This window comes from Acomys minous (assembly GCF_964271855.1).
Source record: "Acomys minous genome assembly, chromosome: 6".
Taxonomy (NCBI): Eukaryota; Metazoa; Chordata; class Mammalia; order Rodentia; family Muridae; genus Acomys; species Acomys minous.
The window spans coordinates 99,603,889-99,627,417 of NC_140487.1; the positions used below are offsets into that span (position 1 = coordinate 99,603,889).

The 23,529-nt window shown below is 46.2% G+C and overlaps 1 protein-coding gene and 1 pseudogene across 11 annotated transcripts in view; both read left to right on the forward strand.

Moving 5' to 3' along the window:
- The window catches only part of RHBDL2 (rhomboid like 2), a 70,407-nt gene that overhangs the window by 24,525 nt on the left and 22,353 nt on the right, over window positions 1–23,529 (forward strand). For 7 of the 10 annotated variants that reach the window (XM_084787139.1, XM_084787141.1, XM_084787140.1 and 4 more), the window contains 5 exons: window positions 2,266–2,414; window positions 4,972–5,084; window positions 8,473–8,573; window positions 9,697–9,757; window positions 12,336–12,397. In XM_084787139.1, the coding sequence (XP_084643265.1) occupies window positions 2,266–2,414; window positions 4,972–5,084; window positions 8,473–8,573; window positions 9,697–9,757; window positions 12,336–12,397 (486 nt within the window). Of the gene's footprint in view, window positions 1–2,265; window positions 2,415–4,971; window positions 5,085–8,472; window positions 8,574–9,696; window positions 9,758–12,335; window positions 12,398–15,029; window positions 15,522–18,550; window positions 18,654–19,846; window positions 20,473–23,529 lie in introns of those variants that run through there. The other 3 variants (XM_084787146.1, XM_084787138.1, XM_084787145.1) reach the window with 3 other exon arrangements.
- LOC311599076 (protein PBDC1-like) lies at window positions 22,403–23,142 on the forward strand (annotated as a pseudogene). The gene has a single exon. The product of its transcript is annotated as a protein PBDC1-like (transcript).

The window sequence follows — 23,529 nt, forward strand, 5'->3', positions numbered from 1 at the left end:
GGGACCTATTGCAAGGCTAGGAAGCGTTAAGCTCCGTGTAGCTGTGTTACCTAGTGGGACTGTGTGTCTACCGGTTCTGAGTATACGTGAGGATGAGGGAGATGGCGGAGAATAATGGGAGATGATCACATGTTTAAGAATAAGACAAGGCTGGCCTGGAGCGATGGCTCAGAGGTTAAGAGCACTGACTGCTCTTCCAAAGGCCATGAGTTCAATTCCCAGCAACCACATGTTAGTTCACAACCATCTATAATGAGATCTGTATACATAATAAATAAATAAATAAAAATAAATTAAAAAAACAAGACAAGGCTTTAATCCCAGTACTTGGGAGGCAGAGGCAGGCGGATCTCTGTGAGTTCAAGGCCAGCCTGGTCTACAAAGTGAGTCCAGGACAGCCAAGGCTACACAGAGAGACCCTGTCTTGAAAAACCAAAAAAAACAAAAAAAACAAAAAAACCCCAAAAAAACAAAAAACAAAAAAAAACCCCAACCCCCCCCAAAAAAAAGAAGAAAAAAAGAGGGAAAACCCCCAAAAATACACAAGACAAGGGCTGGGCATGGCTGTTTTGCTGTAGAAGGGGGGAATGGAGCTAAGGGTCTCAGCAGTCATAGTGTATGCACCCCTGATGGTTGAGGCATCTTTCCAGTTCCAATTTTGGAATATTTGTGTAGACTTTAGTGCTCCGAAGTCTAAAGCTTTGGGTCTAAGGAGATTGTTCAGTCTGTAAAGCACTTCTCTTGCTGGCATGTGGACATGAATTTGATCCTCAGAGCCCGTGTAAAGGGAGCCAGGAGTGATGGTGTGTGCCTGATCCCACCACTAGGGAGGAGGAGACAGACGCATGGATCTCTGAGGTTTGCTAGCCAGCCAGCCTAGCCTCCTGTTTGAGCTTCAGGCCAAGTGTGTGGCACCTGAGGAATGGCACCTGAGGTTAACCTATGGCCTCCACATGTAGGTACACACACGCACACAAACCTAAAACTTGTTTTTTAAAAATTTTTATTCTTTGTTTTGTTTTGGTTTGGTTTTTCGAGACAAGGTTTCTCTATGTTATCTTGGCTGTCCTGGACTCCCTTTGTAGACCCTGCTGGCCTCAAACTCACAGTGATCTGCCTGCCTCTGCCTACTGAGTGCTGGGATTAAAGTCGTGCACCACCACACCTAGCAACTTTTTTATGTGTATGGTATTTTTCCTGCATATATTTTGCACCACATGTGTACCTCATGCCCTCAGAGGCCAGAAGAAGGCATTAGATTCCCTGTAATTGGAGTTAGAGATGCTTGTGAGCTGGGAATTGAACCTGGGTCCCCTAGAGATTCAGCCAGTGCCCTTAACTGCTGAGCTATCTCACTAGATTTCTAAACCTTTTAGAAGTATCATGTTGGTGCTCAAAAACTTCAAAAATTGGGGCATTTTGGGTTTCATATTTTGTATTCAGGAGGCTGAACCTGCACTATTAATTTAACTCCAGACTTGACTTAGATTTGATCAGTTTTTCTCATTGCTGTCCTCTTTCTTGTCTTCTGGTCCTTTCCAATACAGGGTTTCACACTGCATTAAGCTGTCCTGCCTTCCCAGGCTCCTCTGATTCCTGGTGACTTCTCAGTTGGTCTCTTATGGCCTTGATAAAGTATATCTGCCAGGTACCTTGTAGAACATCCTCATCTGGGGTTGTCTGAGGTTTTTCTAATGGTTAGACTAGAATTGGGAGTGTAGAAAAAGCATGGCGCAGACAGCCACGCATGGTGGTGCATGCTTTTAATCCCAGCACTCAGGAGGCCCAGGCAGGTGGATCGCTGTGAGTTCAAGGCTAGCCTGGTCTACAAAGTGAGTCCAGGACAGCCAAGGCTACACACAGAGACAAAGCACGGCACAGAGATAAAGTGTCTTTCCATCACATCACGAGGGAGAGGACGTCACGTGACATCACCAGGACACTGGTCTTCATCATTTCAGGTCCCTGGGCTGTGAAGTGGGAATGGTGAGGGACATTGGTTATGTACTCAAGGGAGGGCAGGAGAGAACATAGTGACTGACCTCAGAGTGTCAAAAAAGCCAGGAGTAGGGGACTCAGGAAGTCATTACGAGCTGGGCAAACACCTGCTCATCACGGCGGGGCATGGTGGAGAACTTCAGTGTCATCACCTTCTGAGCCCAGGAAGATCTAACCACTCTGACACAAGCACTGCCTGTGGGTTTTAATGGGGCCCCACCTCCAGAGTGATGGTAGTTAACACGGATAATTATCCCTCCCTGACAGCTGGCAGTGTTTATTTATTACGCTGTGTGGAAGCCCCAGAAGCAATGGATCACCCTGGGCGAGGGGATCTTGGAAAGTCCCTTTACTTACCGTCCCGAGAAGAGGGAGGAAGCCTGGAGGTTCATCTCATACATGCTGGTCCATGCTGGGTAAGGAATGGCCAAGTCCATGGCATCAGAAGAGATCCTGAGTCATTGTTAGGCTGGGCAAGGTGCTGCGTGCCTATCGTTCCAGCTGTTGGGAGCCGGGGCAAAAAGACTGTGCCAAGTCCTCATGACCTACATATTGAATTTCAAGCCAGCCAGCCACATGGTCAGGCTCTGCCTTAAAACGCAAACAATAATGTGTGTGTGAGATGACTCAGAGGGTAAAGACACTGGCCAAACTCAACTGCCTGCACTGGATCCCCAGAACAAGGAGAATACTGACTCCTGCCAGTCCCCCCCTTCTCAAAATCTCTCCTCTCTCTCCCTTCTCTCTCTCTATGTCTGAAATACACACACACACACACACACACACACACACACACACACACACACACTAAGATTTTACATTTTACTGGAACATACCTTGAATCCCAGCACATTAGGGGAGCAGAAGCAGGTAGATCTCTGACTTGAAAGCTAGCCTGGTCTACACAGAATTCCAGATCAGCCATGGAGAAGGAGGAGTGGAGGAAGAGATAGAAACAAAAACCCCAAATTGCAGCCCTGCATGGTGGCGCACATCCATAATCCCAGCACTCAGGAGGCAGAGGCAGGTGGATCACCATGAGTTCAAGGTCAGCCTGGTTTACAAAGCGAGTCCAAGACAGCCAGGGCTACACAGAGAAACCCTGTCTTGAAACAAAACAAAACTAAACAAAAAAACTTCAAATTGCCACTAATCTGTAACTTTTGTTGTTGTGATAATGATGATGATGATGGTGTGTGTGTGTGTGTGTGTGTGTGTGTGTGTGTGTGCGTGCTACATGTGCTCTGGTGCCCTGGAAGCTGTGTTCTGCATAACTGTCTAATGTTGGTATTGATATAGGAACATTAATGAAATGAGACCAAATCACTATCAAACTAAAAGTGGGTTGCCCTACCTGTTGGGTGTTGTCCAACTGAATGACCAGTCTGCCTCCCCAAAACACACTCTGTAAAAAGTTAATTTGTGAGCATTTTGACTGATGTGGAGTATGATCTAACTGACTAGCTATCAGTTAAACAGTGGCACGAGGGGGTATAGAAACAGTCGGGGGGGGGGGGCGGGCGGAGCTGGAGAGAAGGCACAGTGGTTAAGAAGGCTTGCTGGGCATGGTCTCATGTGCGTCTGCAACCCTAGTGCTGTGACCAGAGCTGACAGGAAGATCGCTGGCCCTTGCTAGCTACCAGCCTAGCTGAATAACACAAGCTTCAAGTTCAGGGAGAGACCCTGCCTCAAAGGAATAAGGTAGAGAAGAGCGATGGGGAGAACCAGTACTCTCCTCTGGCTTCAATTCAGTAGGTACAACTGTAAAACACTAGCATATACACTACACACACATACACACATACACTCACACTTGCACATGTGCACTCCTGCACGAACACACCACACAAATGAAAGAAGGGAACAAAATAAGAAAGATAGCTAATGAACAGGAGGGGCTTCCAGTTTTTCTTTCCTTCCCTCCTTTCTTTCTTATCTTCTTTTTTCTTTCTTTCTGTCTTTCTCTTTTTTTCTTTTCTTTTCTTCTTCTTCTTTTTTTGCATTTCAAGACTGGGTTTCCCTGTGTAGCTCTGGCTGTCCTGGAACTTACTCTGTAGACCAGGTTGGCCTTGAACTCATAGAGATCTGCCTACCTGTCTCTGGAGTGCTAAGATTCAAAGGCAAGCCGCCACCCCCTGGCTTGTTTACAGTTTCTTAGATGTGAGAGCCTTTCCACACCTGCTTCCCAACCAGGTGATGATGGCACATGTCTGCAGTCTCAGTATGAGGGAGGTAGAAGGAGGAAAATCAGGAGTTTAAGGCCAGCATAGGCTACAATCTCAAAAAAAAAAAAAAAAAAGAAAAAGAAAAAAAAAAGCATCTATGGTCCCCCATGCCCACTGTGATCAGCAAATACCTTGTGGCTATCTTTGGGGGAGCCCTGTAGTATCAGGTGAACTGAATTTCAACCATGTGATCCACCCCACACTGGATTTAAAATGATTACATTTTTGGTCAGTGGCTAATTAGACATACAGCGCAAGGTGCAAGGACTTGGTGCTGAGGGCACAACCCAGAGCTTCATGTTTACTAAGCAAGTGCTGTGCCTACTCTCTGAGCTGCTCTCAACAACTTATTATTATTGTTTTCTTTTTTTTTTTTGAGACAGGGTCTCACTATGTAGCCTGGAACTAACTATGTAGACCAGCCTGGCCTTGAACTCACAGAAATCCACTGGCCTTTCCTTCCCAGGAAATGGGATTAAAGTTGTGTTCTATCACACCTAGAATTTTTTTTTTCCCCTGAGACAGGGTTTCTCTGTGTAATAGCTCTGGCTGTCCTGGACTCTCTTTGTAGACCAGGCTGGCCTCGAACTCACAGTGATCCGCCTGCCTCTGCCTCCCGAGTGCTGGGATTAAAGGCGTGTGCCACCACTGCCCAGCTCTATCAAGTTCTTAGCTAGAAATATCTCATGTAAGTCTCCCATGACAACCGCTTGCTGCTTGGATGTCTGACCCGTGTTTGTCTCTGCAGAGTCCAGCATATCGTGGGGAATCTTTTTATGCAGCTTGTTCTGGGCATTCCCTTGGAAATGGTCCACAAAGGCTTCCGAGTGGGGCTGGTGTACTTGGCAGGAGTGCTGGCAGGTCAGTGTCCCGAGGGGAACGTGGAGTCAACACTTCTGGGCTCTTAGGATGGAAACCAAGGTGGCACATGCTTACAGTGGACTGCTCTACCCAAGTCAGGATTTATTGCACCCTGACACATTATACACATGTCATAACGTGTTAGGGAATCTCGTGAGTGTTAGAGACAATGTGACCTGAGATTAGATAGGTGGTAGAGAGAAAACAAGCACTCGTAAATAAGTCACAGTGGCGGCAAATATCTCACATCCCCATAGAGTTTACACAGCTTGAGAAATTTCAAGCAGCTCAGTGTTTGAATCTCGGAGTCCCTGATTATGCTAGAGTAATGATTCCGGAAAGCAGCGCAGCCAGATTTGCATTTAAGGAAGACACTTTTCTGGGTGTGGCGCACAATTTTAATCCCAGCACTTGGGAGGCAGAGGCAGGTGAATTTCTGAGTTCTAGGACAGCCAGGGCTACATAGATGTCTCAACAAACAAACAAACAAACAAATGCCTTAGTTTTGAGGAAGCTATCGTTGTTTTTGTTGTTGTTATTGTTGATTTTTTTCCAAGACAGGATTTCTTGGTGTAGCCTTGGCTTTCCTAGACTTGCTTTGTAGACCAGGCTGGCCTCGAGCTCACAGAGATCCTCCTGCCTCTGCCTCCTGGGCGCTGGGATTCAAGGCCTGCACCACCACGCCTGACCTGTCATCCTGTAAATTTTAGCACGGCAACTCAAGACACTCTCATGCAGGCTTTTCATAGCCGAGCCTCTTACTTTTCAGTCTCCTCCTCCTTTACCATTGACAAGCACTGACCTGCTCTCTTTGTGTTGCTTCAGAACTGTACACAGTTATTATTTTTTTCACTGCTGAGCAGTGTTCTGTGTTATGGTCTTGTCTAGCTGTTCACCCCTTGTAGGATCTCTGGGTAGTTTTATCCTTTTCTCTATTGCTTTTTGAGAGAGGGTCTCTTGTAGCCCAGGATGGCCTTTTGTAGCCCAGGTTGGCCTCTTGTAGCCAAGGATGCTCTTGAATTCCTGATCCTCCTCCCTCCACTTCCCAAGTGGTGGGATTATAGGTTTATGTGGTGTTGGGGATTCAGCAGCTTCCTGAATGCTATGCAAACACTCCGCTGAGCTGTCGTGTGTGTGTGTGTGTGTGTGTGTGTGTGTGTGTGTGTGTGTGTGAGTGCAAGTGCCTGCTGAGGTAGAATCATGGCTCTCTCCTCTCCTTTTTCTTCCTTCTTTTTCTCCACTTCTTTCCTTCCCTCCCTCCTTCCCTCCCTCCCTCCCTCCCTCCCTTACCCTCATCCGTTCTTCCTTCCTTTGCTGGAGATTGAACCCAGGGCACTCATCAACCTAGGCAAGTGCTCTCTCCCCCACCGAGTCACACTCTATAGTCACAACAGACTCTGGTTTTCTTGTAGCATCTTTCCTTACTTAGCACTAAAGCAGTGCTTTCCTCCCACAAGAGGGAAGGTGTCTTAGCCTTGTCAGGTTTCTGGAGAAGTTTCAGCAGAATTGTGATTCCTTGGAAGGAGGCAGTGGTGCTGGGGATCAACCAAAGCCATGTACATAGTAGGCAGAGTGGGAGGAGATGAAGGCAGGAAGATTAGGAGTTCGAGGCCATCCTCTGCTACACAGCAAGTTTGTAAACAGCTTGGTCTATGTGACACACTGTGTCAAAACCCAAAACCAGCCAACCAACCAACCAACCAATCCCAGCAATAAATCTGTCTCAGTCTATAATTCTCTTTTAAAATCGTTGCCAGGCCAGGTGTGGTAGTACACAAATTTAATCCCAACGTCTCAGGAGGCAGAGATAGGCCGGTCTCTGTGAGTCCAAGGCCAGTTTGCTTTACACAGTAAGTTCCAGCCCAAGGCTCCGTAGTAAGACCCTGTTTCAAACAAACACACTTTAAAAACAAGAAAAATTCATTTATTGTCTTTCTATTTATTATCTGGTGAATATGCTGTGGTATAATTCCTTCATTATTTTGTTTTATTTTTGCTTTTTGAGATAGGCTTTCACTACCTAGACCAGACTGACCTTGGACTTATCTCTTGCAACATGTATATGTGTGGACTCTTGTGCAGCTCAGAACACAACTCGTTGGAGCTGGTTCTCTCTCTCCACCATGTGGGGCCCAGGGGGCATACTCAGGCTTGGCAGCAGGCTCTTTTGCCAGCTGAGCCATCTCCCTGGCCTGGTTGAAATAATAGCTAGCAAGGCTACAAAACACATCACACAGTGCTTTCGTATGATACTGTGTCAGCTCTTTTACTTCGCCTCACAACCGATTGGGAACTATTTTGTTAATATTTCCACTATACAGACAGGAGACATTAAATAATGTCCTCTAGTAACAGGGTTTTGGGCTCCAGGTCTGAACTCTTGTCTCTATTTTATTGTTGTTTTCTAACAGACTTTTAAATTTAACATTACTATTTTGAGGGGGGGGTTTCAAGACAGGGTCTCTCTGTGTAGCCTTGGCTGTCCTGGAGTTGCTTTGTAGACCAGGTTGGCCTCGAACTCACAGTGTTCTGCCTGCCTCTGCCTCCTGAGTGCTGGGTTTAAAAGTGTACGTCACCATGCCCGGTGACTTAAAAAAAAAAGTTATTTATTTGATGTATATGAGTGCTCTATCTGCATGTACACCTGCACACTAGAGGAGGGCACCAGATCCCAGTACAGATGGTTGCGAGACACAATGTGGTTGCTGGGAATTGAACTCAAGACCTCTCAAAGAGCGGACAGTGCTCTTAACCGCTGAGCCATCTCTCCAGCCCATCTTGCCTCTGTTTTACTATTTCTTTTCTTCTCTTTTTCTTTTGGTTTCTCGAGACAGGGATTCTCTGTATAGTCTTGGCTGTCCTAAAACTAGCTCTGTAGACCATGCTGGCCTTGAACTCACAGAGATCCTCTTGCCTCTGCCTCCCAAGTGCTGGGATTAAAGGCGTGCACCATCACTGCCGAGCTTTTACGACAGTCCTAACAAATGCTTAATGTTTCATAAATATTGGGGCAGTTAATCTGCATACCTGAACCCACTCGGCACACAGGGGCAAGGTGGAGTTATTGCTTACTAATATAAAAATGGTCAAAAGTTCTCACACTTTAACTTTAGATTTTCTTTAAATCCTACTCCATCCAAAATATTTTATTTATTTATTTATTTATTTATTTATTTATTTATTTATTTTTATGTTTTTTTGAGACAAGGTTTCTCTGTGTAGCCTTGACTGTCCTGGACTCATTTTTGTAGACCAGGCTGGTCTCGAACTCACAGCGATCTGCCTGCCTCTGCCTCCCGAGTGCTGGGGTTAAAGGCGTGCGCCACCACGCCTGGTTCGTTCAAAATTCTCATAGTTCTGTCTGATCTTTTGTATTTTGTTTCCCCAGGTTCCCTTGCCAGCTCCATTTTTGACCCCCTTAAGTCTCTTGTGGGTGCTTCCGGAGGAGTCTATGCGTTGATGGGGGGCTATTTTATGAATGTTATAGTGGTAAGAATTGTGGGAACGGAAGTTTTAGAGACAGGCTGTCAGGTAGCCCAGGCTAGTCTGGAACCTGAGAAGTAGCAGAGGATAGCCTTGACTTTGATCCTCACCTGGATTCGGAATCTTTGCCCTTGTACCTCCCAAGATTACCGGTATGCACCACCGTGCCCCATTTCCAGACTTTTAAAATTTTGCTTATTTTATATGTGTGAGTATTCTACCTGCGTGTGCATACACACACACTCACACACATATACACACACACTATCACATACAGACACACACATACAACCAACCAATACACACACACACAGAGACATGTAGGCACACATATAGTACATTTTTGAAAATAATAATTTAAAAATAGCCTACTGCTGGCATTTCCAGTTCTTGTAGAAAATGAAAGAAATGCTCAGATATTAGTTAAGTCTTTGTTAACTACTACTGGGAAAGAGAGTGAAATAGTAAAAGAATGTTAACCAGAAAGGCCAGAATTATTTTATAGACTTAGTTCCCCATTTACTGACATGTTATATATTGATTTCCTATTACTTATATTTAAGTACTGGCTAATGAAATGGTGTCATTTACAGTATAAATTTAAAGCTTATGTTTGGTTTTGTGCTCCAGAGTACAGCAACATTGTCCTTCCCTGATGCATTTTAAAACTTGGCTGTTGCAACTATGGTTTGCCTTACAAATAATGAAAACTAAACATTGCACGCCTTTAATCCCAGCACTCGGGAGGCAGAGGCAGGCGGACCTCTGTCAATTTGAGGCCAGCCTGGTCTACAAAGTGAGTTCCAAGACAGCCAGGGCTACAGAGAAACACAGTCTTGAAAAGTAAAAAAGAGCTGGGTGGTGGTGGTGCACGCCTTTAATCCCAGCACTCGGGAGGCAGAGGCAGGCGGATCGCTGTGAGTTCGAAGCCAACCTGGTCTACAAAGGGAGTCCAGGACAGCCAAGGCTACACAGAGAAACCCTGTCTCAAAAAACCAAATAAATAAATTAAAAAAAAAAAAAAGAAAAGTAAAAAAGAAAAGAAAAAAGCAAAAGGCAAATGACGAGGGAGCAGTACTGGGGTGCCATTGGCCTATAGGTTGTATTCTTACTATTATCTCTTTCCCAGAACTTTCGAGAAATGATTCCTGCTTTTGGAATCTTCAGACTACTCGCCATCATCCTGATAGGTAAGTGAGCTGTGTGAGTAGTTCACAGCTTCAGCCTCATCTTCAGTCTTCATCGGAAGGGTGTCTGGGGTTCCCCACCCTGCCAGGGAAGAACTGTCCACGGGTAGAGGGGCCTCGGTGCTGTGCCAGGACAAGTTCTGGGGTGCCCTGTGCATCTCGCGGTAGCTTCCCTTACATTTCCCGATTTCTGTTTTCACATAGTAGGAAGTGTATGAGGGTTTTTTTTTTTTAATTAATTTATTTATTATGCATACAGTACTCTGCCTGCATGTACACCTGCAGGCCAGAAGAGGGCATCAGATCACATTACAGATGGTTGTGAGCCACCATGTGGTTGCTGGGAGTTGAACTCAGGACCTCTGGAAGAGCAGTCAGTGCTCTTTGACCTCTGAGCCATCTCTCCAGCCTTGTAATTTTGTTTTTTTCAAGACATGGTTTCTCTGTGTAGCCTTGGCTGTCCTGGACTCACTTTGTAGACCAGCCTGGCCTGGAACCCACAGAGACCCACCTGCCTCTGCCTCACGAGTGCTGGGATTAAAGGCGTGCGCCACCGCACCTGGCTGTGTATGAGTTTTGTCTGCAAAGGAAAAGCTTACAAACTATTGAGATGATTCACCTTCTTTTGAAATTTCTCAATTTTCAATTTTTAGGGTGGCAGGAGAGAGGTTTGAGATATGTTGGGGTACACGAGGCTGCCCTTGGAACTTGCTACGTAGCTGAGGATGGCTTTGAACTCCTCCTTCCTCTGCCCCCACCTTCTGAGCACTAAGATTACAGACGTGTGCTGTCATGCCTGGTGCCAGCGTCCAACCCAGGGTCTTCTGCACTTTAGGCAAGCACTCCACCAAGTGAGCCACAGCCAGGGTCCTGTCTTGGTTTCTTTGTGCATAAAATGTGACCTTTAACCTCACTTGGATGCGTAAGGCAGCCATCCTTCATCTGGTGTCTGCTCCTGTTTTTGTTGTTGTTGTTTGGTTGTTTTTGTTTTGTTTTGTTTTTGTTCTTGTTTTTTCAAGACGGGGCTTCTCTGTGTCACCTTGGCTGTCCTGGCTGTGTAGACCAGGTTGGCCTCGAACTCATAGCAATCCGCCTTCCTCTGCCTCCTGAGTGCTGGGATTACAGGCGTGCGTCACCAGGCCTGGCTCTGCTCCTGTTCTCGCTTTTTATTTCCCACCTAACAGCCAGAACGACCCCTCCCCAGCACCCTAAAAGCAAAGCAAACCAACAATGTCATCGGGTTCGTGTCATTCCGTGCCTAAAACCCTCAATGCCTTCCTGTCACCCAGACGTCAAAGTCACATGTTAAAGTCCTTGGCTCATAGGCCCCTGAGTATGGCTCCCAAGCTTCTTCCCTGGTCCCCTCACCCACGTCTTCATCCTTAGCTGGGGTCCAGGATAGTCAGAGGTCTCTCTGAGTCACAGGAGGCTCACCCTGGCCTCAGCTGCTCATTCGTCTGCCTAGGGTAACCCAGAGACTTTAACTTTAATAAAGTTCCTGGTTCCAAGTATTATGGTTCCTGCCTCTGGAGGCCAAGGCAGGAGGATGCCTGCAAGTTCAGGCCCACTTAGGCTACACAGTAAGTTCAAAACTAGCCTAGAATATATAGTGAAACTCCATCTCGGACAAAATGAAACACAAGTTCCCAGGGGCTTCTGATATTTCCGGGTTCGGGGGACGCTTCTGCCTCAGGGTTTGGGGGACACATCTGCCTCAGGGTTTCATGCTTGTTCCTCACTCTCTGCCTGGAAGAGGCATGTCAGCATGACTTGCTCCATCAATGAGGAGGGTTCTTAGCTCTCTGATCTTCCTGTTAAAAACGAGAGCCTGGCTGATAAAACGGCTCAGTGGGTAAAGTGTCTGATGACAAGCCTGATGTCCTGAGTTCAATTCCTAGGACCCACACGGTAGAAGCAGAGAATTGACTTTCTGCAAGCTGTCTTCTGCTCTCCACACAGGTGCTGTGGCGCATAGGTGTGTGCTTGTGTGCCTGCTCAAACACCCACACACACCCTGCACACAAAACTAATTAAAAATAATATTTTGAAGGACAGGCTATTCCAGACACCTCCAATTCTTCACCTGTATCTTCGCTGTAGTACTCACCATAACGTGGCGTACGGTTGTCTTTTGTTGGCTTGATGGGTTTTTGAAATACGGTCTCCCTCTGTAGCGCTGGCTGGCCTGGATGGAGACGGAGATGAGGCTGGCCTCTAACTAACAGAGATCTCCCTACCTCTGCCTCCAAGTGCTGGGATTATAGGCCTCAGCCAACATACCTAGCAACACATTCTCCCTGCTCCCCCAAGGCAGTTACCTCCCTAAGTCAGGGCCATCTGGTCGGCTTTTTGCTTCGTGTCTCTACCATGAGAACAGTGTCGTTGGGACTAATAAGTCTATAAATGGGTTACTGATAATGGCCACTTCATGAGGCTGTTAGGAAAATAAATGGGTTAATGGAGGGTGAGCTCTGAGAACAGCAACTGGCACAGCAGGCGAGTTAAAGGCGACACTGTTAAGGAGAACAGGCCTCTGCCCAATGTGGACGTCCTAGGCCTCACTGGGCGTCTTCTCTCCTAGTTGCTTCAGACATTGGATTTGCTCTCTACAGAAGATTCTTTATCCCTGAGAGCGGGTCTCCGGTGAGTTTATTATTATTTTTTTCTTTCCTCCCTTCCTTTCTGTACCTGTTTGTGTGTGTGCCTGTGAGCATGAGTGCACATGCACATATATGTTCATGCTGTGTATGTGGGGGTCAGAGGTCTCCAACCTCACCGGAGGGATTCTGGGATTCCAGATGTGTGCTGCTGGATTCAGTTTCCTTGCAGTGTTCACTGCTGTATCCAGCTTTCTTACGTGGGTTTCAGGAATCAAACTTGGGTCGTCGGGCTTTTGAGGCAAGAACTTTTACCGGCTGAGATATCTCTTCAGCTTTAATTTCTTCCTTTTTATTTTATTTTATTTTTTAATTTTAAGAAAAACTATTTACCCATCAAAATAAGTCATCATGCAGTCTTGGCACTCAGGAGGCTGAGCCAGGGCAATCTGGTGCTCAAGGCCATCCTCAGCTACGTGCGACTGTTTCAAAACAACAAAATAAAACAAAAAAGCAAAAAAAAAAAAAAGGGGGGGATATCAAATAGAGATTACAACTCCAATTTAAAACCAGTTAGAAAGCCATTTGGAAATTTAAAATTTAAAATTCCTAGGGTAGATCTGGGGAGATGCCTCAATGGAACCAAATCCCCAGCGCTCAGTCTATGGCAGCCAGACCATATTCCCGTCCCTTGGCAAGTGGAGACTGGGATCCCAGGACAAGCTGGACAGCTAGTCTACCCGAAGCACTGAGCTTTTATTCCAGCACTGGGAGGCAGAGGCAGGAGGATCTTTGTGAGTTCCAGACTTAGTCTATATAGTGAGTTCCAGGACTAACTAGGATTCTTAAAAAAAAAAAAAAAAATGGAGAGCCCTACTTCAGTATATGAAGTGGGTGGATGGAAAGTTCATTGAGAAGAAAAGCTGTCTTCTGGCCTTCATACTCGCACATGCACTTGCATATTCATGTGAACCGGTAGAAGTGCAAACACACATACACACATACATCTCACATACACATATATGCACAACCAAAAGCAAATCAGAGTTCGGATTGTCTGTGACTTGGGCTCTCCTTGTCAGCCACTCTGGTAGCCATTCAAAAGCAGGTGACAAGGCTTCCCCTGCCCAGAGACTTCAAAGCAGATTGGAACACTGGCTGTGGTGGCTCATGCCTATAATCTCAGCATTTATGAGGTCAAGGTTATCCTCAACTACATAGTTAGTTCAAGGCCAGAATGAGTTATATGAGGCTATCTTGAAAAAAGAAAAAAAGTGCATCAGAATATAGTCATGAGCTGGGCAGAGGTAGCCTTTAATCCTAGCATTTGGGAGACAGAGGTAGGTGGATCTCTGTGACTTCGAGGCCAGCTTGGTCTACAGAGGGAGTTCAGGACAGCCAAGGTTACACAAAGAAACCCTGTCTGCTGGGGGGAAAAAAGAACATAGCATCCCAGTGTGGTAGTGGACACCTTTAATCCCAGCACTCTGGGAGGCAGAGGCAGGCAGATCTCTGTGAGTTCAAGGCCAGCCTGGACTACAAAGCAAGTCCAGGACAGCCAGGGCTACACATATAAGCCCTGTCTTGAAAAACAAAACAGAACCAAAAACAAAAAATCAAAAATTATTTGCAATGAAATTTTGTGTCCAAGTAATTTTCAGGTTGGCTGGGGTTAGTCTTTGAAGGTGGTAGTTTGTTTTGTTTTTTGGTTTTTCGAGACAGGGTTTCTCTAGACCCCCTTTGTAGACCAGGCTGGCCTGAAACTCTCAGAAATCCGCCTGCCTCTGCCTCCCGAGTGCTGGGATTATAAATGTGCGCCACCAAGCCTGGCCAGTAGTTTGTTTTTAATTGTTATTTAATTCTGCATCTCATCTGTCCTGTGTGCTTAGAGAGTGGGTGAAATGGCATGTTTTATTAGGGTTGGTGGTACACACCTATAAGCCTAACACTGAGGAGGCTGAGGCAGGGGGATTTCTATGAGTTCCAGTCCAGCCAGGGTTATATAGCAAGACCTTGTCTCAAAGGGGGAAAAAAGGAAGGAAGAAAAGGAAAGAAAATAAAAAGAGGGGATGGGGGGGAGAAAGAATTGGTCTGCTAAGATGGCTCAGGATGTACAGTGTTTCCTATGCAAGCCTGGAAACCTGCCTTCAATCCCAGAAGCCACCTGAAAGTGGCAGGGAGGGATTCGACCTCACAAAGTTGTCCTCTGCCTTCTGCTTGGGCTCTGTGGCACGCGCAACCCACCGTAACGCACATACACAATAATGCTAAAAAGTTACGTGAGCAAAAAAGAAAAAGACTTTTGTTTGTTTGTTTGTTTCTTCGTTGTTGTTTTTTTTGAGACAGGGTTTCTCTGTGTGGCTTTGGCAGTCCTGGAACTTGCTTTGTAGTCCAGGCTTGGCTTTGAACTCACAGAGATCCAACTGCCTCTGAGCGCTGGGATTAAAGGTGCGCGCCATCGCAGCATCTGGCAACATTTTTAAAGCTTTCTATGCTTTACTACGCCACCTTGTCTGAGGTGGGGGGTCGGGGGAGGACAAAGGATTTTGTGTGTCCTGTCTCTTAGCCTGAGACCCAGACTTCAACACTATGATGATGTTTGCACTTGAGGAGAGCCACAGCTAGAACACACGATTAGCATTTTCTCCGCCCATTTCTATCCCCCCCCTTCTCCAAAGGTGTCCTTTGCGGCTCACATTGCAGGCGGATTTGCTGGGATGTCCATAGGTTACACTGTGTTCAGCTGCTTTGACAAGACGCTGCTCAAAGACCCCAGGTTCTGGATCGCAATTGCCGCCTACGGAGCGTTCCTCTTATTTGCTGTGTTCTTCAACATCTTTCTGTCCCCAGCAAACTGAGTCACCTCTGGTAGAAGTGACACGTGTATCAGGTATCCCAGCGTGTGCCAAGAACATTATACAGAAGATGGGACAGCACCTGACTTGTCACTTCTCAGGGGAGCATCCAACAGGAAGGAAGAAGAAAAGATAAAAGATAAAAGAAAAGATTACGGTGTGCCGGCCGTAATGATGCACACCTTTAAATCCCGGTGCTGTGGGTTCAAGGCCAGCCTGGACTACAAATTGAGTGCAGGACTACAAATCGAGTCCAGGACAGCCAGGGTTACTCAGAGTGAGCCTGTCTTGGAAAACCAAAAAAAAAAAAGCAAAGACTGGGTCTTTCACACATAGAATATGTGAGTATTAGCCTGTGAAGGAGACTTGATATCCTTGGAGGATGTAATTTGGAACTTGTTTGATAGACTCCATGACAACTATACTACCCTGATAATAAAGACTTTTCTTATCTGTGTTGAACTCTTGCTTTGAGGCAGAGCCTTGTGTTTCACAGGATGGTCAAGAACTGGCTGAATCCAAGGAAGAGCTGGAACTTTGATCTTGGCTTACATCTCTGCAACCGAGATCACAGGCTTGTGCGATGCCACCCTGGGGCCTCCAGCCATTGAGGCCGGCACACGACTGGGCTATATCCCCTGGGTCTCACCCTCCACAATCACTTTTGAGTAGGCAGAGAACAACAACTTTTGAGACAGGGTTTCTCTGTGTAGCCTTGGCTGTCCTGAGCTCAGTTTGTAGACCAGGCTGGCCTTGAACCCACAGGGATCCACCTGCCTCTGCCTCCCAGAGTGCTGGGGTTACAGGTGTGTACCACCGCACTCAGCAAGATTTATTTTTATGTATATGAATGTTTTGCCTATATGCATGTATGTGTACCATAGGCGTGTCTGCTGGAGCCCCTGGATTTGTAGTTACAATTGGCTGTGAACCACCATATGCGTGTTAGGAATGGAACCGTGGAGGCCCACCAATATTCAGACATGTCCTGACATGTCCAGACATGCCTTACTGCCTAGCATAACTGCAGCCATTTTGTTTGTTTTTTTTAAGAGTTATTACTTATAAGCCGGGCGTGGTGGCACATGCCTTTAATCCCAGCACTCGGGAGGCAGAGGCGGGTGGATCACTGTGAGTTCGAGGCCAGCCTGGTCGACAAAGTGAGTCCAGGACAGCCAAGGCTACAGAGAGACCCTGTCTTGAAAAACCAAAAAAAAAAAAAAAAGAGTTACTTATAAAGTATTCTGCCTGCATATATGCCTGCAGGCCAGAAGAGGGCACCAGATCTCATTATAATGGTTCTGAGCTGCCATGTGGTGGGTGGGAATTGAACTCAGGACCTTTTCGAAGAACAGCCAGTGCTCTTAACCTCTGAGTCGTCTCTCCAGCCCATGATTTTGTCTTTAGTCTCTATTTTGATCATAAGGTGAAATTAAGTTCAAGTTCTCAGGCTCTGCCTGCCTGACTTAAGAACAGACTTTTACTTACAATTTAACACTTGTTGAATGTTCTGCTTGAATTAATGACAGGTGTATGTTCTATTTAAACAAAACCGCAATGCCTTGCTATGTTCCTTTCTCCTGGGACAGTGAGGAACTGGAAAGTTCCTCTGCCCTATATCCCAGCCAGTCAGCTTACAATGCTTTGTCTAGCTACCTAGGCACAATGTACCTGGGATAGAATTGATTCTTCGTGCTTGGTTAGGGTTTTTTCCCTTAAAAGTAACTCACTTTGAGAATGCCTCAGCATCACAGTCTTGGGTTCCCGATCCAGATTGTGTTCCCTGACCGGTCAGTACTTGTTCAGCATTCAAGAACCTTCCATCAACTTGAGTCTAGTGTTCGAGTGGTCAGTGTGTGGCTATTCCTGAACCCCAACAGAACCTGTGTCCTCTGCAAGAGCAACATGGGCTCTCACACCCGGAACTATCTCTCTAGGCCTAAGCAAGGCTGTTTTTGAAGTGTTTTATATACATGGTTGCTCCTTTTTTCAACCCAGAATTGAGAATGCTTAAAAAGCAGAGTACAGTTGTATACCTGTGGGCTTACAGCCACAGATTCAACCAACCTTAGACTAAAAGTATTTAAAAATAATTACAACTGCATTGAACACACATAGACTGTGTCTGTTTATTTTTGTGGCCATGTGTGCCACAGCACACAACAGGGAGTCAGTTTTCTTCTTCCATGACGGGGCCCCTGGGATCAAACTTACTTATCAAGCTTAGCAGCAAGCACCTTTACCCACTGAGCCATTTTTGCCAGCTCATCTTAGTTTTTGAAACATTGTCTTTTTTTTCTTTTCTTTTCTTTTGGGGGGGGGGTTTGGGTTTTTGAGACAGGGTTCTCTGTGTAGCCTTAGCTGTCCTAGACTCATATTGTAGACCAGGTTGGCCTCAAACTCACAGCAATCCACCTGCCTCTACCTCCCAAGTGCTGAGATTAAAGGCGTGTGCGCCACCATGCCCAGCTGAGACAATGTCTTTTTGTTTTTGGCTTTTCGAGACAGGGTCTCTCTGTGTTAGCCTTGGCTGTCCTGGACTCGCTTTGTAGACCAGGCTGGCCTCGAACTCACAGCAATCCACCTGGCTCTGCCTCCCGAGTGCTGGGATTAAAGGCATGTGCCACCACGCCCGGCCGAGACATTGTCTTTTATTGGTTCCAGAATTTACCTTTTCTTAAAAGCTAGATTAGCTGGCCAGCCAGCTTCTAGGATGTCTGTGTCTCCTGCAGAATTGGGATTGTAGATGTGAGCCACTCTGCTGACTTTCACTGGGTGTTTGGGATTTGAACTCAAGATACTCACATGTATGCAATAAACATTATCTACTGACCCATTTCCCTGGCCCTTAGGTTATGGGGTTTTTCTTGTTTTTTGTTTTTTGTTTTTTGTTTTTTCAAGACAGGGTTTCTTTGTGTAGCCTCAGCTGTCCTAGACTCACTTTGTAGACCAGGCTGGCCTCGAACTCATAGCGATCCACCTGCCTCTGCTACCCGAGTGCTGGAATTAAAGGCATGCGCCACCATGCCCAGCAGATTATGTTTGTGTTATACACACATTTATGAAACCCTGAACTTGACTCACATTCATTTTTTTAAAAAGTTATATGCAGGTGTGTGTACCACTGTGCACCTGAATGCAGGTGCTCTCAGGGATAAGAGGCATCCAGTCCTTTGGAGCTGAAGTTAGTTACATTCCACCTGATATGCAAGCTGAGAACCAGATTCAGTTCCTCTGCAAAAGAAGCAAGTGCTTTTAACCACTGAGCCATCTCTACAGTGTAGAGGAATTTTAATTAAGAACGTGGCAGTTGTGGCAAGAGATCACATCCTGAGATCTCCTAGGTCTGTGTGATCCAGTTGGAATACAGATATGACTTCAATCCCAAGAGACAGCAGCAAGAAGATCTCCGAGTTCAACGCCAGCTTGGTATAGAGCAAGTTTCAGGTAAAGAAAAGCTTAGGTTACAGGCATGGTGGTGCATACCTTTGATCCCAGCACTCAGGAGACAGAGGCATGTAGATCTCTGAGGTCTAGTCAGTTCTGTTCAGGAGTTTGTTGAGTCAGTGAGTTGAGTTCTTGGAGTTCAGAGGCAGTTTTGCCAGGAGAGCTTTATAGAGACAGGTGAAGACAGAAAGAGCCAGAGAATGAGGAGGAGCCATGAGATTCGAACAGGTTGCTAGAGTTATAGGTGAAGCAAAAAGTCAGAAGCTGAGAGAAGCCAGATTGAATCAGTCAACTTGGAGAGGGTTTGAGTCAGAACAGCTGAGTTGAACAAGCCAGCCAGAGCTCAGAAAGAACTAGAAAGGATGAGTTTACTCAGCAGTAAGTCTCAGGGGCTGAAAACATTCTGTACCTAGGTTTGTATAGAGGCTAGAAGTTTCCAGGACTAGGCCTAGGTTAACAGACACAGGCAGTAAGCCTTGAAGATGACGATTACACCTGGTGAATAAAAACGTTCACACTGCAGCTGCTACATCCAATTTTATTCTGGTTTTGTATAGCCCTGGCTGTTCTGGAACTTGCTCTGTAGACCAGGCTGGCCTTGATCTGCCTGATTTTGCCTCCTGAATGCTGGGATTAAAGGCATGAGCCACCACCACCCAGCCAATTTTATTTTTAAGATTTACTTATGAGTGTTTTGCCCTCGGGTGTGTAAATACAGTGTGTGCACATCCAGATTCCCTGTCGCTGTAGTTACAGGTACTTGTCAGCCACGATGGATGCTGGGAATTGTAGTCTTCAAGTGCTGCCAGTGCTCTTAACCTCTGAGCTGTCTTTCTAGCATCTACAACCAATTTTTTTGTTTTTGTTTTCTTTTGGTTTTTTCAAGACAGGGTTTCTCTGTGTGTCCTGGGCTCGCTTTGTAGACCAGGTCGGCCTCCAACTCACAGAGATCCGCCTGCCTCTGGCTCTCACATGCTGGGATTACAGGCGTGAGCCACCACACCCAGCTCCTCCCTCCAATGTCAACACACTGGTACTTTAAGGCTTTTACAAAGACCAAAAGGTTAGATCTGTATTGTTTTATTTTACCACAATAACCAGATGAAGGTTCTTGACTGAGTAACAGTCTTTATGTACTTCACCAGATGAAAACTTAGACCGCTTGCTTCTTTACCTTGTAAATCTCTACTAAGCTGTGAAAGCGTCGCATGGAGAGGAAGAACCAAGACCCGCCAGCACAGCGGCCCTCCCAAACCAAACCGCCTAACAAGTCCAAGTGCTGACAGTGTTATCAAGCGGGCGGTTCAAAGCTGGATTCGTTGAGAAAGCCTTTGCTTTTCTTACACCAACATGTCCCGTTGCTGAAGGTCCGCCTCTTGGCAGTCTTCATTCCCAGAAAGATTTAAAACAGACTGAGGTGGAAAGGTAAGAGGAGACAGCATGCTGCTTCCAGGCTGGGCCCGTGTTTCCTTTGCGTACAGCCCATGTAACAAACACCACAGCAGGTACCCAGAGTACAGCAGGAGAGAGGCCACAGCATCATAGTTTCAAACATACAAAATAAGCCAGTACAGGCTGCCGTCGGTAAACAAAACAGCTGATAAGATTCTCGCCGAGTTGCACGCATCAGTTATTACGTATTATTTACAAACATGAATGTTGAGTTATCAGAGAGCCTACAGCTAACGTAGCTGTCTTGGCAAACACTAGCAGGCATGGAGACCACTGAGGATGGACTTGTCCCTTGGCATCAGCTTTGGATGCTGTCTCCCGTTTCCTTGGTAACAAGCAAGTTAATCATCACAATTGTCCATCCTTAATATTCTGGATGTGGTGGCGCACACCTTTAATCCCAGCACTCTGGAGACAGAAGCAGGCGGATCTCTGTGAGTTCGAGGCCAGCCTGGTCTACAAAGCAAGTCCAGGACAGCCAAGGCTACACAGAGAAACCCTGCCTCAGAAAAAAAATTCAAAAATTTAAAATACCCTACAAGATACAAGGGGCAGGGACACCAGAAGCAGCAGCTTTGGTGGGGTTGCTGATTTGTTGAGGTCCTGCTGACGACACCACCCAGAGAGGCGTAGCCCCGGGAGGAACCCCGATCAGGGCCGCTTTCAACTGGTCAAGAGAACACAGAGTTCTAACCTGTGGCTCTGGGTGGTGACATAACGTCTGTCCCAAACATGAGAACATTACATATTCCTGTCCCCTTCCCCCCCCTTGCAGGTTTTGCCTACGTTTATGATTTCTAACAGAAAAGCAGTGGCTTACCACACGCTCACCTGTATTTTCATCAGAAACCTAATGACACGGAGCATGGCCACCCTGACCATCGGGGTGGGCTATTCTCAACCATCACCCATGCAGCTTTGCACAGACCTCCATCTCTGAACCTGCTTGCTTTTTTTGGACCCTGACTCAATAAGGAATACCTTCTTCCTCTTCTCTGTCTCCTTCCTCCTGGCAGCTGGCAAGACTTTCAGCATGCTTACCTTTCCTTTCAAAACTGTAATAAAATGGTCCTCAAGCTTTCTCCTGAATTCACTTGGAACATTACAGATAAAACTCATAAGCAATAATGCTGCTTTTCTGTTGACATATCCATACAGCCAAATATCTAATTTTCAACATTCAAAAAAATGTTTTAAGTGAGGGGGTGCTGGAGAGATGGCTCAGTGGTTAAGAGCACTGGCTGCTCTTCCAGAGGTCCTGAGTTCAATTCCCAGGAACTACACGGTGGCTCACAACCATCTATAATGAGATCTGGTGCCCTCTTCTGGCCTGCAGGTGTACATGCAGGCAGAGCGCTGTATACATAATAAATCAATCTTAAACATTCTTCAAACAAAACTTAGGGTCTGACGAGGGATGGTCTGATGTGTTTTGATGCTAGTTAATAAAAAGCCACCGCACCTGGGCAGGACAAATGAGGTAGGCGTGGCTGAGGTTCCTGGGCTTGGGGAGACAGAGAGAATCTTGGGAAGAAGAGAGAAGAGGGAGGCTGCCCCATCATGGCTTAGGAGGAGAAGGACGTGGCCGGCATGGATGGAGACTTGGCCCAGATGAAGAACATTAGCAAGTATATGGGATTATGGATGGGAGGTAGCTTGGTAGAAATTGTTAGAAGCAGATGGCATGGGATTGTAGTTTAGAGGGCCATGGCAAGCAGTTTAGAGGATTAATGTCTGCCCTGTTAACTAAGGTACTTTACAATATAACAAGTGTCTGTATCTCGATTGACTGCTGGTGGGTTAGAAAATACTGCCATAATAATTATTATAGTTCAAATAATAAACATTGTTAGGCCCTACTGGTAAATTTAACAATAACAAGGGCCAGCACAATGGCACATGCCTTTTATCCCAGCACTCCAGAGGCAGAGACAAGCAGATCTCTGTGAGTTCGAGGCCAGCCAGGTCTATATACTAGGTTCCAGGCAAGGCAGGGATACATAGCAAGCCCTTGTCTCAAAAACAAACAAAAAAACAACAGCAACAAAACAGCCAGGCGTGATGGCGCACGCCTTTAATCCCACCACTAGGGAGGCAGAGGCAGGCGGATCGCTGTGAGTTCGAGGCCAGCCTGGTCTACAAAGTGAATCCAGGACAACCAAGGCTACACGGTTAAACCCTGTCTCGGGGGGGGGGGGGGGGAGAAAAAGAAAAAGAAAAAGAAAAAGAAACCCACCCAAACCAAGCAAGTGCAACAAGGCATTTCCGGGAAGGGAAAGCCGGGCTAACTGTTCTGTAACACGGATGCTGTCGGTGAAAGCGAAGAGCCAGTTTCTGGGGAAGTGGTATGCTTTTTCTTCCCCCCCCCCCCTGCGTCTCCCAATTCCTATGGCAACGGCCCTGATGCTGAAACCGCTTGGGCGTTCGAGCAATGCCGCATGCTGAGGTCTGTTACAAACTGGTCTCATCAGTTGGCCAAAGCAGTTCACCAAAGCAGATGACCAAATGTACTCTGAGTTCCGTGAACATTTTGAGAAGCGCGGGGTCGATGTATTGGACCCAGAAGAACTCAAATCAGATTGAGCTATAGAGAAGTGGAGGCCGCTCTGCTTAAGATTTGAAGGGATTGTAGAAGATTACCACCATGGGACTTTGCTGCCACTGGATTGCTCCCGGGGCAACACCGAGGAGAACACCATCTTTGCGCCCGGGACCCAGTTTTTTTTGACATTGAAATCGCTTGGAACTGGGAAGGCTATCACAAAGCAGTTTCCTTCAGTGTTCAGGGCAAAGAAGGAGAGAAAGGGGCTGACAATAAAGAAGAGGAAGGTGAGAAAGCTGCTGAGAGTGGAGGAGAAAAAGAGGAAGGAGCCAACAGAGAAGGAGAAAAGTAGAAAACCAACCAGGGAGGAGAAAAAGAAAGGCCAGAGCCGTGGCTCAGCTGAACCCACACGGATCAGGTGCTGTGAGCGCTGGGACCCCTGTGGTTAAATGACTGCCCTTATGCGAACAGAGGCCTTGGAAGGACATCTTTCTAGCTATAGCTAGTAAGAGAGGCTACTCTGGGCATAACAGCCTAAACACAATTAGTGCAGTCTTAGTTAATTGTTGCTCCGTTCCCTGTTTCTTGGCTGTAACCGTTGTTGAATTTGTAAATAAATTCCTTTTGGTTTCTATTTAAAAACAGAAACACCAAAACCAAAACAAAAAACCCCACAAACATATTACCAATTATCAATTAGCAGGAGAGCAGAATTATCTCAATAGTGACAAAATATATGCTATTTCATTTTAACAAAGGCCCAGAATTCATCAGAAACATCTTTATCTAGGACAGTCCTAAAATTAATCTTTGGGATTTACATTTTAAGTTTGCCTAGCACAAAGCAGTTTGGAGAATTTTGAGTACTTAATAAACGTGCAT